This window comes from Ornithorhynchus anatinus, chromosome 14 (assembly GCF_004115215.2).
Source record: "Ornithorhynchus anatinus isolate Pmale09 chromosome 14, mOrnAna1.pri.v4, whole genome shotgun sequence".
NCBI lineage: Eukaryota > Metazoa > Chordata > Mammalia > Monotremata > Ornithorhynchidae > Ornithorhynchus > Ornithorhynchus anatinus.
Window position 1 is genome coordinate 42337104 of NC_041741.1, and position 15483 is coordinate 42352586.

The 15483-nt window shown below is 47.2% G+C and overlaps 1 protein-coding gene across 7 annotated transcripts in view; it reads right to left on the reverse strand.

The window, feature by feature from the left end:
• Positions 1–15483, reverse strand: part of LARGE1 (LARGE xylosyl- and glucuronyltransferase 1) — a 349906-nt gene that overhangs the window by 170723 nt on the left and 163700 nt on the right. For all 7 annotated transcript variants that reach the window (XM_029078653.2, XM_029078655.2, XM_039914014.1 and 4 more), the window contains one exon: positions 10674–10975. In XM_029078653.2, coding sequence (XP_028934486.1) covers positions 10674–10975 — 302 coding nt within the window. The remainder of the gene's footprint in view (positions 1–10673; positions 10976–15483) is intronic.

Here is a 15483-nt window from a genome sequence, read left to right on the forward strand (position 1 = left end):
GTCAGAGGTCATGGGTTCTAATCCCGGCTCTGCCACACATCTGCTGTGGGACCTTGGGTAAGTCACTTCAGTTCTCTGGGCCTCAGTTGCCTCTGGAAAATGGGGAATAAAACTTTGAGTGCCATGTGGGACAGTGACTGTATTCAACCTGACCACTTTGTGTTTCTTCTAGACTGTGAGCCGGTTGTTGGGTAGGGATTGTCTCTACCCGTTGCCGAACTTTCCAAGCACCTAGCACAGTGCTCTGCACAAGTGAGCCCTCAATAAATACCACTGAATGAATACCAGAATAATGATAATAATAATAATAACCCGGACCCTCATAAAAACCATCATTGGAGGCGGGCGTATCGTTAGGGTTAGGGGAAGAAGAAGGGCTGGGGGTTAGAGTCTGATAGATGAGCTGATAAAACTACACTGACTGACCATTAGGACTTTCTCCCTCTGTACAATCCCAGTGCTTAATACAGTGCCTAGCACATAGTAAGCACTCAATACCTCAACTATTACTATTATTACAATAAGTGCCTCAGGCAACATCTGCCAAGTATCGAGGATGGAGGCTGCCCTGAATGGAGAATGCAATGATTAACCAACATGACCCAGGAGCTCCTAGAATATTCTAAAAAGCAAGAGAATGACTAAATAAGAGAAGCAGCGTGGCCTAATGGATAGAAACACGGGCCTGGAAACCAGAAGGACTTGTGTTCTAAACCCGGCTCTTCCACTTGTCTGCTGTGTGACCTTGGGCAAGTCACTTCACTTCTCTTTGCCTCCGTTACTTCATCTGGAAAGTGGAAATTAAGGTTATGAGCTCTACAGGGAACAGGGACTGTGTCCAAGCTGATTAAACTTTTATCTATCCCAGCACTTAGTACAGCGACTGGCACGTAGTAGGCGCTTATCAAATACCATTAAATAAAAAAGCAGTGTCAACAGTAGTCGTTACTAGGAGTGGGGCAGGGAATGTGTCTACCAACTTTGTTATACTGTTATACTGTACTCTCCGAAGTGCTTAGGACAGTGCTCTGCACACATGAAGTGCTCAGTAAATACAACTGATTGATCGGAGGAGCGGTACTGTCAGTTAACTACAAAACGGTTCTTCTGAATACTCTGCGGCTTTCGACAGTTCAAACAATGTCTCGGCTTTAGGGTTAAGGTATTTTTTTTTAATGGGCCTATTAAATACAATTGCCAGAATGCACATCTGAAACATTTTACATAATTTAACAGTCTCTTTAGTTTCATCCAATACATTTGCCTCTGAGGACAAATTCATTAAAGAGAACAGTATTGACAAGGCGCTGCTACTTCTGCAAAGAAGATGACTTCAATCTATTAAACGAGTCAAAATCGCCAACGGGGTTCTTGTAGTTCCCAGAAAAAAACAACCACCCCAAAACCAAAACCAAGCCCTGTGAATTCTTGGTAAGGAAAGCAGGGGTTCTCATTGGGTTTTCTCTTTGGGAGGAATTCATTCTAGATCTGAGGGGATACTTCCTCAGGAGGGCAGACTCAATCTGGGACTAGGTTGTACACTCCTTGAGGGCAAGGATTGTGTGTACATCTCTCCCAAGCATTTAGTGCAGTGCTTTGCACAGAGTGGGCATTCAATGAATACTATTGATCGACTGATTGACCGGAGTACAGAACTGGTTGTCTTTTTGGGACCACCTACCCAAACTGTCCTAATGATCGTGTTAGCCCATGTAGCCCAATTTGACGCTCCAATCAATCATTCACTGATATTTACTGAGTGAGTGCTTACTGTGTGCACAGCACTGTACTAGACATTTAGGAGAGTTAAATACTGCACAGTGAGGGGTGTGAAGGAAGAGGAGAAATAACTTTCATCATTGAAAAACAGTGTGTTCAATCCAACAGGCTCAATCCCAGTTACTGAACTTTTGCTGCTCAGTGGTTAGGGAAAAGAGTTCATATAATCCAAGGCAAAAATAGAAGTGATTGATTGATTGATTGATTGTGGTATTTGTTAAGCATTTACTGTGTCTCAAACACTGCTTTAAGTGCTGGAGAAGGTAGAAGTCAATTAGGTCGGGCAGACTCCCTGTCCCTCATGAAGTTCACAGTCTAAGCAGGAGGAAGAGGACTGGAGCTATCTCAGAAACAAACAATAATAATAATAATGATAATGTTGGTATTTGTTAAGCGCTTACTATGCGCAGACCACTGTTCTAAGCGCTGGGGGAGATACAGGGTAATCAGGTTGTCCCCTGTGAGGCTCACAGTCTTAATCCCCATTTTACAGATGAGGGAACTGAGGCACAGAGAAGTGACGTGACTTGCCCACAGTCACACAGCTGACAAGTAGCAGGGCCGGGATTCGAACCCATGACCTCTGACTCCCAGGCCCATGCTCTTTCCACTGAGCCACGCTGCTTCTCTACTGCCAGGACAGTCTAATAAATGGTCATATTTTATCCTGATCTTGGTCTCATGGGCTCACGCAGACAGGAGTTAATTGTGTTTTCCCAAAGGGTAACTGAGGCAGGAAAATCTGTCTTGCCCCAAGTCACAGAGCTGTTGGAGAGCCAACTGGAGGCGTGATCTCTATTACACATTCATTCTTGTCCCCTCATCAACAGCCAAGCTGACCCCAGCCCCCTGGCCGTTTCCAAAATTCTTGCGACCCCTGGAGTTAACTGGGAGTGGATCGATTTTGCAGAGTTTGTGTTCTTTTGGGACTGTATCCGCTGGAGACTCCAAGAGAGTGATTCTATTCTCACCAGTCATCTCCAGAGATACACATTTTCTCTTGATTGAATAGAGAAAATGAGAGGGCACAAAGCCAGCAATCACACATACCATGGCTTTCATGTTTCCTGAGGCTCTCACTGTAGTGCTTCACCATGGAGGGGGGAAAAAGACGCTTTGAGAGCCTGTGAATCCTAGGACCTTTCTTCAAGGACCTATTCTGTACCCTCCTTTAAATAGTAAACTATGTTCCGCACAACTGTAACCCAGGATTTCAACCGGATATTCCCCAGGACTACCATCTACAATATTATCTGGAGCCAGTCTGCCTGAGGCCATTTTGGAACATGGAAAGTTCAACCTTCCCAAATGTTGGGAACACCCCTAGTCTCTGCATAGCTCAGTTCTAATGGGGAAAGTCCAAGAGAAGTGACAAAGAATACGCACAGAAGTCCATTTCTGGGATGAACTGGGTGTGCCACTGAGGACAGGTTATGTGCCTATCAATTCTGTTGAATTGTAATAATAATAATGTTGGTATTTGTTCAGCGCTTACTGTGTGCAGAGCACTGTTCTAAGTGCTGGGGTAGATACAGGGTCATCAGGTTGTCCCACGTGAGGCTCACAGTCTTAATCCCCATTTGACAGATGAGGTAACTGAGGCGCAGAGAAGTGAAGTGACTTGCCCACAGTCACACAGCTGCCAAGTGGCAGAGCCGGAACTCGAACCCATGACCTCTAACTCCCAAGCCCGGACTCTTTCCACTGAGCCACACTGAACTGTACTCGCCCGAACACTTAGTACAGGGCTCTGCACACAGAAAACAGTCAATAAATACCACTGATTGATTTATCGTTTTCCAGGTTTCAAGATGTCACCTCTTGTTTCCTGCAGGAGCAGAAAGGCCATTATGACATCAGAATGAGTGCCCACCCAAGGCTCTATATCAGCATACAGTTGACGCTGCTCTTCTGTTTTTATCTCTGCAGTCTAGACCTTACCTCTGGACTGTAAGCTCGTTGTGGGCAGTGAATGTGCCTGTTTAGTTTCTGAAGTTTCTGAAAAACTGAGGCACCCAGAAGTATGTGAAGCAGCGTGGCTCAGTGGAAAGAGCCCGGGCTTGGGAGTCGGAGGTCATGGGTTCGAGTTCCAGCTCTGCCACTTGGCAGCTGTGTGACTGTGGGCAAGTCACTTCACTTCTCTGTGCCTCAGTTACCTCATCTGTCAAATGGGGATGAAGACTGAGCCTCACGTGGGACAACCTGATTACCCTGTATCTACGCCAGCGCTTAGAACAGTGCTCTGCACATAGTAAGCGCTTAACGAATACCAACATTATTATTGTTATTATTATTATATTGTACTCTCCCAAGCACTTAGTACAGGACTCTGCACTCAGTAAGCGCTCAACAAATACGATTAAATTGAATTGAATTAAACAGAACTGAATTGAGTCAATTCGGGTTCAACACGCATGGAAAGTTCTCCAGCTCCCCTCACCAAAAGCTGGGATATAGTGACTCACAGGTAGTTACTCCACTGTATCTTCCAGCAGTCCTGTGGTAAGTGCTCCCCGATTTAAGTCTTGAACAAAATTCTTCTTTGCTCTAGAATCATTTCTGGTCTAGTTCAGGGCTCACCAGAGGCCAGGGTTGATAGTGGATCAAACTAGGCCTGGGACAAGCTGGGACTAGAGTGGAACAGGCTAGGCTGGTCTATATTGGTTCTAAAGCACAGTAGCCCAAACTGGGGATTACCTCGCCTCCCTTCTCTCTTTCAACCGCCCACCCCGCACGCTCCTCTCCTCCGCCGCCCACCTCCTCACCGTCTCCCGTTCTCACCTATCCCGCCGTCGACCCCCGGGCCGCGTCCTCCCGCGGTCCCGGAACGCCCTCCCTCCTCACCTCCGCCAAACTGATTCTCTTCCCCTCTTCAAAACCCTACTTACAGCTCACCTCCTCCAAGAGGCCTTCCCAGACTGAGCTCCCCTTCTTCCTCTACTCCCTCTACCGTCCCCCTTCACCTCTCGGCAGCGAAACCCTCTTTTCCCCCCCCATCTCCCTCTGCTCCTCCCCCTCTCCCTTCCCATCCCCTCAGCACTGTACTCATCTGCTCGACTGTATATATTTTCATTACCCTATTTATTTTGTCAATGAAATGTACATCGCCTTAATTCTATTGATTTGCTATTGTTTTAATGAGATGTTCATCCCCTAGATTCTATGTATTGCTATTGTTCTTGTCTGTTCGTCTCCCCTGATTAGACTGTAAGCCCGTCAAAGGGCAGGGACTGTATCTGTTACCGATCTGTCCATTCCAAGCGCTTAGTAGAGTGCACTGCACATAGTAAGCGCTCAATAAATACTATTGAATGAATGAATGATTACAGGCCTATCCCCAGAATACAGCTGTGATACGGTCTTCAGAAATGCCACAGTTATCACTATTATCATCGTTACTGCCATCAATTGCTACCTCAAGAGGTAGGTTTCCAATATACTTACACGCTACAATTTGGGATCCGTTCTGGAACCTTTGGAAAAATAACATGAATTTCCTTTACTTGCAGTACTTTGTAACATTAAGCAGCAGTAAAGGTTATTTATTCTCAATTGAATTAATTCACAGCCTAAGTATCACATTATCACAGCATTAACTAAATAAGAAATTGTAATGTGACTATTAGTCCTCGCAAGAGGCTGCAAAAGTAGAAGCTGACTGTGGTAGTGGATTTGTAACTTTCCTGTGAAATCTGTCCACTTTAGGTTGAATGATATAATAATACTAATGGTATATATTAAGCACTCCTATATGTGCCAAGCACTCAATTAATCCCTGGGTTTAAATCAAGAGAATCAGATCTGACTCGGTCCTTGACCCACTCAAGGCTAGCAATATTAGCGGGAGGGAAAAAAGATATTTTATTCCCATCTTATAGATGAGAAAACTGAAGAACAGAGAAATTAAGGGAGTTGCCCAAGGCCACAGCGCAGGCAAATGGATGAGCCAGGACTAGAACTTGGGTATCTTGACTCTCAGTTCTGTGATCTTGCCACTAGACCTCGCCGTCTCCCATCGACAGCCTTCTTTTTTCCTTCGTAAAGCACGCTGTAACCAGTTAAATCCTTCGAACATCTCTACACACCTTTGAACTCTTGTCTATAACAGGGTCGTCTTGTTCAATCATTTTTACAGATTCATCCGCTTTCTTGAAATTGGATGCAAGACTTTTAAATCCTCAAATCTTAGCTGGTGATGGAGCTAAGATTAGAGACTTAATATTAGTCACGACAACCTCCTCTTCTGTGGCGGGACACCGGGGCTTTCTCCCCTTCATCTGAAAGCAACATACGACTGGGGTGGGTTGGAAGGGGGCAGAGATTTTAGGTGAATTTAATCTGCCTCTTCTACTTGGCCAGGATTACAGTCCTCTAGACTGTCAGCTCATTGTGGGTAGGGAATATGTCCGTTTACTGTTGTACTGTACTCTCCCAAGCGCTTGATACAGCACTCTGCACACGGTAAGCACTCAATAAATACGACTGAATGAATGAATGACTTGGGGCTGCTTTCGGCCGCAGGGGAGAAATTGGCTGTCGGTCTGGGGAAGGAGTTGGCTGCCAATCTGGAGAACGGTTGGGGAGCTGGGGAGGGAAGAAAATTCCCTGCAGCGATTGGATGTAAGATCGGGTGGGGCTTCAGACCTTGGGCTAAACCAGTCATTAATGCCTGATATCTTCAGGTTTTATGCGGTTTGACTTATCAGAACCAAGGGTGTGCCTGCATTAAAGAGGGTCAGTCCGTGGTTTGGTTCTTGGAGATTTCGTACAGGTTTCCTCCCAAATTCTAGCTCTTCACCTCTCCTACAGCATCCCAATACCACTAAGGTAATATTTTCCTTAACTTTCCAAACGTGTTAAAGAGCACTTATAAATAGGCGCCTGGTTTCTACTCCCACCTCTGCCACTTGCCTGCTGTGTGACCCTGGGGAAGTCACAACTTCTCTGGGGTTCAGTTTCCTCATATAAAAAGATGGGGATTAAATGCCTTTTTCCCCTCCTACTTAGGCTGTGTGCTCCATGGGGGAAAGACTGTGTCTAACTTTATCTTTTATTTCTAGAGAAGCGGCGTGGCCTGGTGATAGAGCACAGGCCTGGGAGTCAGAAGGACCTGGGTTCTAATCCCAGCTCCACTACTTGTCTGCTGTGTGAGCTTGGGGAAGTCACTTCACTTCTCTGTGCCTCAGTTACCTCTGTAATACAGGGTTTAAGCTTGGGAGCCCCAGGTGGGGCACGGGCTGTGTCCAACCTGGAAACCTCGCACCTACCCTAGCTCTTTGTACAGTGTCTAGCACACAGTAAGCATACGACAAATACCAGAAACACATACAGTACACATATTTGTCCCAGCAATCAGTACCATGCTTTGTACATAGCAAGTGCTTAACCAACACCACAATTACTGTCATTAGCAAGTGCCAGATTATACTTCGTATTGTTCCGGCCAATGGGATGTTTTCCAGGCCTCTTTCTTCACAGCCATGAAAAATTGTACTTAGGGGGGAGATTTCTAGCAGAGCCCATCAGTTTGCACCCAGGAGGGATCCTATAAGAACAATAAGTATGGTATATCTCCATACCTGTGCACAAAGAAATACTAAAACAAAAACAATAATGCCAGCTTATGCCAGCAATGGGGGATGAGGAGACTGCAGGCAAATTCACTACTGCTATTGAATTGCTCTGTGAATTCCAAGAAGAAGAAAAAAATAAAAGCTATTTTGTTATCAAAACCCTATTTGGTTAGTTAGGGGCAAGGGAGGCTCAGTGAGAGTTTTCGGGTTCTTTATAAGCATTGCCTCGGGCAAAATGCTAAACCCCACTGAGCAAACAAATTTATTGGTAAGAGATATTATAATCTTGAAGGTACTTTTAAACTAACTAGACTCTTTTTTCAGAAGCTAAATCCCTGCTCAGGTTGACTGAAGAACGCATAACCCATCAGATAGGGTTTCTGCTAACCTACTCTTACCTGGGTCTAGGACGATGGCAAAGATGGGCGATGAAGAAGAGGAGACCACCTCCTAATCTTTGTCCCATTTCATGGAGGCAGAGAGAGGCCTCAAATGCCAGAGGCAGGATCCGGAAGAACCCCCCAAATGCCTTGAATTCCTGAAGCTTGAATCCCTGACCCAGGTGCCCCGTTGACTCTCCTCTGCTGCTGCCAGTATCAATCAATGGTATTTATTGAGCCCTTGCTGTGCGTAGAGCACTGCACTAAGCACTTGGGAGAGCATAATTTGCAGAGATGAGTCACATTTCCTGCTCACAAGGGGCTTACAGTCTAAAAGAAGACAGAGACATTAATATCAATAGATGACGGATACGAACCTAAGTGCTGTGGGGCTCAGGGTGCAGTGTCTAGCAAGTGCTTAAAGGGGATAGTATCTGGTCATGTCAGCAGAAGTGTCCACGAATTTTCAAAGGGGACTAGCTCAATTCTTCTGCAACTTTCTACCAGTTCTCCTGAAAAATCTAGAACTGCTTATTTATTTCCAAAGATTCATTACATTTATCAACTGAGCCACGAGCAACCTTTTTCTAAAGGGATTAGCCTGTTGGAGCTTATATTGGGCAAGGAATGAATGTGTCTGTTTATTGTCATATTGTACTGTCCCAGGCAGTTAGTACAGTGTTTTGCGGCCAGTAAGCACCCAATAAGTAGGACTGACTGAATGAATGAATACTTGAAGCCAGTCTACCCAACCGGCAGCGTTTCCCAAAGCCCTACGACAGCCTCGACCAACAGCAAGCGCAAAAACTGCCGTTCTCTAAGAGACTTGGCACTTCACAGACAAGACAGGGTACAAGCACCGTTCCCCACCAATCCCTGGCAAACCACCCATCATCCCCACTGGGGGTGAGACTGACACAAGACACAGTTCTTCTACAGACTCTCAGAATCGCATTGTATACGGATGAGAAAGGTCTGCAGGCACACAAACGGTTCACCCTGCAGCTGGGCAGCAGCGTTGAAACCAGAGCAGGTCTCAGATCCGAGACCCCTTTCACTCCGTGTGGACCGCATCCTTAGCTGGCATTAAGGGAGGTTGGGAGTAGGGCGCCCTTCTTGTTCAAAAATCAATTCAGAGCAGTTTGACAGAGGGCGGAGAGTTCAGACTGCCCAGCATTCTGTCCATGGTTTGGCATCCCCACTGTTTCGAATGTCAAGTCGTGCCATGGCCACTGAGCTACTCTGCTGTTTCTGCCTCCCGGCCAAAGCTCTACCACTCCGGATGAGGTCGGCGGGGGCACAAATCCCTTGGCTTGAAGTCCCCAGGAACAGGAGGCAGAGAGCAATCTCCGGAGAGGGACCGTTGCACTAGAATTCATCAACCCTACGGTTCTGACAAACTCTTCCCTGTGTTGACTCAGAGGGCACCATGCTCCGCTTGCCTCTTCCCTCAGGCCTTTTGCATGCGCTGATTTTTTTTTTTAAATGGTATTTGTTAAGTAATAATAACGTTGGTATTTGTTAAGCGCTTACTAGGTGCCGAGCACCGTTCTGAGCGCTGGGGTAGACACAGGGGAATCAGGATGTCCCACGTGGGGCTCACAGTCTTAATCCCCATTTTACAGATGAGGGAACTGAGGCACAGAGAAGTTAAGTGACTCGCCCACAGTCACACAGCTGACAAGTGGCAGAGCTGGGATTCGAACTCATGACCTCCGACTCCAAAGCCCGTGCTCTTTCCATTGAGCCACGCTGCTTCCCCTAAGTACTTACATGCTCTAAGTGCTGGGGAAGACACAAAGTAATCCAGTTGGACACAGCCCCTGCCCCACATGGGGCTCATAGTCTTAGTCCCCATTTTGCAGTTGATACAACTGAGGTATAGAGAAGTTAAGTAGTAATAACGGTGGTATTCGTTAAGCGCTTACTAGGTGCCGAGCACTGTTCTAAGGGCTGGGGGAGATACAGGGTCATCAGGTTGTCCCAGTGACTTGCTCAAGGTCACACAGCAGAGAAGTGGGGGACCCGGGATTAGATCCCAGGTCATTCTGACGCCCAAGCCCATGCTTTAACCACCAGGCCACGCCGCTTCTCCGTCGGATGTGAAATGTGATGGGACGGCCACGGATTTTTCATCTGGTCTATCTCCCTTCCTCCCATGGGTCTGAATGAAGTTTCTAATGCATTGAAAACGCCCATTTTGCCCACTGATCCAGAGATGCCTTGGGACAAATCGTGAAGCAAAACCACAAAGTGAACAGGCCAGAAGTCCCACCTGCCACTCCACGGCACCCTGCGATTAGGATGGGTTAGAAGACAGAACAGAGGAGAGAAATCCTCGGATGGCCAACCTAAGAACAATGGCAAAAAAAAAAGACAGGCACATTCTAGCCTACCGAGTAACCCCTGGAGAAAATGCCTCGATCTAAAGGAGAAATTAGAAACCCGTCAAGCTCTAATGAGGGAATAGCCAATCTCTGAGGATTCCTTGGTAAAATATTGAATCACTGGCACTTATTTAGTGCTTACAACATGCAGAGCACTGTACTAAGGGCTTGGGACAGTAACAACAGAATTAGCAGAAACATTCTTCTTTCTTTATTCTTTGTGGCATTCATTCAGCGCTTTACTATGGGTCAGGCACTGTACTAAATGCTGGGGTAGATACAAGCTAATCACGTTGGACGCCATTCACGTCGCATAGGTGTTATTTTACAGATGAGGGAACTGAGGCCCAGAGAAGGGACGTGACTTGCCCAAGTCAAACAGCAGACAAGCATCAGAGTGAGGATTAGGACCCAGATCTTTCTGACTCCGAGGTCCGTGCTCTATCCCAGAACAAGTTTCCAGTCCACAGTAAATAAGTTTTCTTTTTAAGGATGAAGGATTCAGAAGTCCAACGCCACGGGAAATAAAGCTTTGGAGTCACGGTGTCTTTTACCTCACACTTCTCCACCGCTGGCTGCTGCCCACACTCGGAACTGTTCCCGGCTACGATGCCGGCCCGCAGATTCTCACTGTCCCCGGTCCCCTCCTCCATCGAGTAGGTCTTGGAGTGGTTGCCACGGCGATGGGTCGGGCCGCGATTCTGCGCCAGGCTGAGCTGCTTGCGCAGGGCCCTGTTCTCCTCCTCCACTTCCCGCACCCGCACTTCCAGGCTCTCACGCTCCCTCTGGCTGGAGGCTGTGTAACGTGGGCTGTTGGCTTGGGACTCCATTGGGGACAGGGACACTGGCTTTCCATCTGCGGGACGGGAGGAGGGAGAAAGCGGAAAACAAAAACACGCAAACAATCAGCGTCCAGAACAGAGAGGCGCATTTTACCAACGATCTGTAGCTGGAATTAATTGATTGTGGAATTTGTCACATATGTGCCAAAAATCATTCGTTCTCAGTGCTAGGGTAGATACAAGGTAATCAGGTCCAACACAGTCTCTGTCTCATATGAGGCTCACAGGCTTCATCCTCATTTTACAGATGGGATGACTGAGGCACAGAGAAGTGAAGTGACTTTCCCAAGGTCCCACAGACAAGTGGTGGGGCCGGGATTAGAACCCAGGTCCCTCTGACTCCAAGGCCCGTGATCTATCCACTAGGCCACACTGCTTCGTATCTGCTGCTGGAAGCAGAGGGTACCCGAGCTGCAAAAAAATACATCCAGACGGAACACGGAGACGAGTAGGGAACGGAAGGCTTTACTACAGTGGTAAAAACTGACACATTGTTCAAGGAAATTGTCACAAAATAATATTCCATGGTCAAATCCATTCTTCTCTCACCTGCTCTCCATTTGAAATGCTGCTGAACCATGTCAGTGGACCCCTTTATGCTTAATTTTAAAATAAACAAACCCACCAGCTCTGCCACTTGTGTGCTGGGTGATCTTGGGCAAGTCCCTTAATGTCTCTGTGCCTCAGTTTCCTCAAAAGTAAAATGGGAATTAAGACTCTGGACCCCATGTGAGACAGGGACTGTGTCCAACCTGATTATCTTCTATCTACCCCAGCACTCAGTACAGTGCCTGTCACATAGTAAACCCTTAACAAATATTATTATCATCATTAGCTGTGAGAAGAGGAAGAAGATAGGAGGCCTGGGAACTCTGGGAGGGCAGAATGAAAGACCTAGAATAGCGGGAGCCACTGAGACAGGAGAAATAATGTAGCTGAGCAGGAGAGAAGGCAGTAAAAATGAATTTGAAGTACCCATAGTCAGCCTGGACCCTGGATTTCCAACAACAGAGTTTTACGGATGAGCACAGGAGCCAAGAAAATGTACCTCGGAGTTGGCTGAGGGCTGGAGATTGAGTGGTTCGAGATAATCAGATTTGGCAGAAAGGGCGGAGTTGAGATCTTGGATTAGTGCATCAGGAGAGGGGAGATTGGACGGGGAGTCCAAGTGGGGTAATGATGGCCTGGAATACGTCTAGAGTGGAGGTTTTCTTTGGGGGAGAGAAGAGTTTGGTAGGGAGGGAGGGGGTGGAAGAGATGGAAGATGAGGATGTTGTGGACAGAGAGGGTAGTGATTAAGAGGCTAGAGGTTCAAAACTGAGTGATGAGGAGAACCGGCTGGTGAGTGCGTGAGACGGCGCAGAGGAGGTGGTCGGCAGATTTGAGGTTAACCAGGTTGTCCCACGAGGGGCTCACAGTCTTACTCCCCATTTTACAGAAGCGATAACCGAGGCACAGAGAGATTAAATGACTTGCCCAAGATCACACAGCAGACAAGTGGCGGAGCCGGGATTAGAACCCACGTCCTCTGACTCCCAAGCCCGTGCTCTTGCCACTAGGCCACGCCGCTTCTCGGAAGGCGACCCTGGGATGATGACTGGTACACGCAACTGCCGGCCTTCGGACATTTGGGAAAACCTGCCTCCCGCTTCCTTCATCACCCTGGAGAGGAGATATTCTTTGGGTATATCTATTCCAAATGGAGGATGATTAATCAAGCAGTGTCAGGAACTTGAAATCTTTCTTTGTAATGTTAATGACTGCTTAAAAAAAAAAATCAAAGGAATCTAGGAGGAGCAAAGGGACAACTGTGGCAGGCAGAAAAGTGACAACTATAATAGATACAGAGCAGGGGGGACAATTCAGAACAACTTTTCACCTCCTGGGCTATTCCTACCACTGCCTCTTCATTACCTATTCTCTGTTTAGAAATGCACAGTCTATTTTTTACATATTTAGGGCATCTTACTATCACACTCTGAATGTGATGATCTGAAGTTCAGCCCACATTGAGTTTAAAATGTCAAACAAGCCATTATTCAAAATCCTAGGTGGCAACAGCCGCCCTTCTCCCCACAACCGGCCCCCCAAACCCTCCAGGAACATGACTTTATCATCATAAGCGAATCTTGGAACCCACTCGAGATGAATGTTCTGAATTAAGAATCAAAACATCTCGGGATTGAGAACAAAAAGGGTAAATTGAAAATCAACCTCCGTGCGGTCTAGTGACAGAGATAAGGGACTTGTCAACCACACTGCCCTGAATGCTGATCTGAATCCCTTCATGTTCATTTGCATATCTTTGGATCTCTCAGGAATTTTGAAATTCAACCGAATGTGGAGGCGCGAGCCGGTAAGAGATAAGGGGAGAAATCCAAGAACCAAGGGGCAAGGCTGCCCCTGGGCAGGGAGCTAGGCTGGGTATTACTTCCACGAAGGGCATGAGGGGGTAAAATGACCAGAAAATACTGGATCCAAAGAGGGACCGGAGTGGGCCCTCCAAGAGGAGAGATCTTGAGGTGCTCAATCAGCCGTCTCCCTCCTACCTTCCCTCTCTGATCTCCTATTATAACCCAGCCCGCACACTTTACTCCCCTAATGTACTTTATTTTTTTTTAAAGTGGTATTTGTTAAGCGCTTACTAGGGGCCAGGCATTATTCTAGGCTGGGGTAGATACAAGGTAATCAAGTTGGACACAGTCCACGTCCCACGTGGGGATTAAGACTATGAGCCCCATGTGGGGCAGGGACTGGGTCCAACCCGATTATCTTGTACCTACCCCAGCACTTAGTACCTGGCACGTAGTAAGTGCTTAATAAATACCCCAATTATTATTATTGTTATCATTACTGCTCCTCCCAGAATGCCAAACTTACAACGAGGGAACGACTTTTGGCAGATGTTAATGTGGCTGACAAGGTAGTGATTCCCACTCTTGCAGTTCTTAGCGGGAGGATGGGCTTCCGTAGCGGAACGCCTCCGTGCGCGGGAGTGTTTTGGGGGGAAAGTTCACGTTCATGTCTGCATCATGACCCATGTCCTGTCCCTGGGATTATCTGCTGAGCTCTGGTGGGGATCCTCCAGAGAAGAATCCCCATTTTACAAATGAGGTAACTGAGGCCCAGGAAAGTTAAGTAACCTGCCCAAAGTCACAGACAAGTGGCGGGGCTGGAATTAGAACCCAGGTCCCACATGGGGCTCACAGCCTTAAACCCCGTTTTACAGATGTGGTAACTGAGGCATAGAAAACTCAAGTGACCGGCCCAGGGTCACACCGCAGACACGTGGCGGAGCCGAGATTAGAACCCAGGTCTTTCCGACTCCCGGGCCCGTAGTCTATTCACTAAGTCACCCTGCTTCTATTTCTCAAGAGGGACACGGCAGTGTGATTTGACTCCCAGCTAAGACCTTAAGTCACAGACGAGGCGCTCCTTAGGTCTCGGTCAGGACGGCGGCATCCTTTGACAGAGCAAACTTCCAGATTTTGAAACGACTTTCTGCCGTAAGAAACGGCATAGGTGCTGTCTGCTATAGGAGCAAAGTTCCTTCAAAAGAAAAATCAAAAAGGAACCGCAGAAAAATAGCCAACCAGTTCTTCGAACTAAACAGGATCCATTTCAATCCCTGCTGAGGACCTTCAAGGGACGCCCATTCACTCACTGTGCATTATTAAGACTGGTCTTTGAGAAAGGAGGAGAGGAGGCGAGATAAAGGAAAAGAAATGCAGCAGTACAAGGGGATAATTACGCCTTCATCTCTGCTTGTATCCATCTTTTCTTAACCTGCGGGCGAGGAACGCACCCAATGTCACTAGGAGTACCTGCGAGGAATAACTAATCAAAATGCTGGGAACCGCACGGTTCAAGTAGCAGCTACTTCATATCAACAATAATAATAACTGTGGAATCTGTCACTCCGCGCCAACCACTTAAATAAACCCGGGGGTGGTCTCAACATAGGCAAATCGGACAGAGTCCCTGTCCCGCACGGGGGCTCACAGTCTGAGGGGGAGGGACGATGGCTATCGTTTCCCCATTGAGGAAACTGAGGCCCAGCGGAGTCAAGCGATTTGCCCACCGTCATAACACCACACAAGTGGGGGAGCCGGGATTGGAACGCAGGACACTTAGCTCCCAGACGTGTGCTCTTTCCACTAAGGCATGCCATCCCTGGCCAGACAGGCACACCTTGCCAACAGACACTTTAAAGGATTTTCCAAAATCAAAGCTCGTTCCATTTGAGAAGTCTGCAACATTCACCTAGTGGCTCGCCCTCCCCTTTGCTCGCTATCAACGACCCAAAGCCCAGATGATGGCTCTATCTCCTCCTTTTCTTCCTCCTCTTCTCCAGTCAAGCTAAGATGAATAATACAGGGAGTAAAATTATTGCCCGTGTTCTACGTCTTTTTCGGCGGTGGCTTTTTACGGGGTATTTTATTTCCCATGCTCATCAACTCTTTCCTAATCCCTCTGGGATTGCTGTTTTGCATTACTGCTGATTTCCACCAAGATAAAGCTG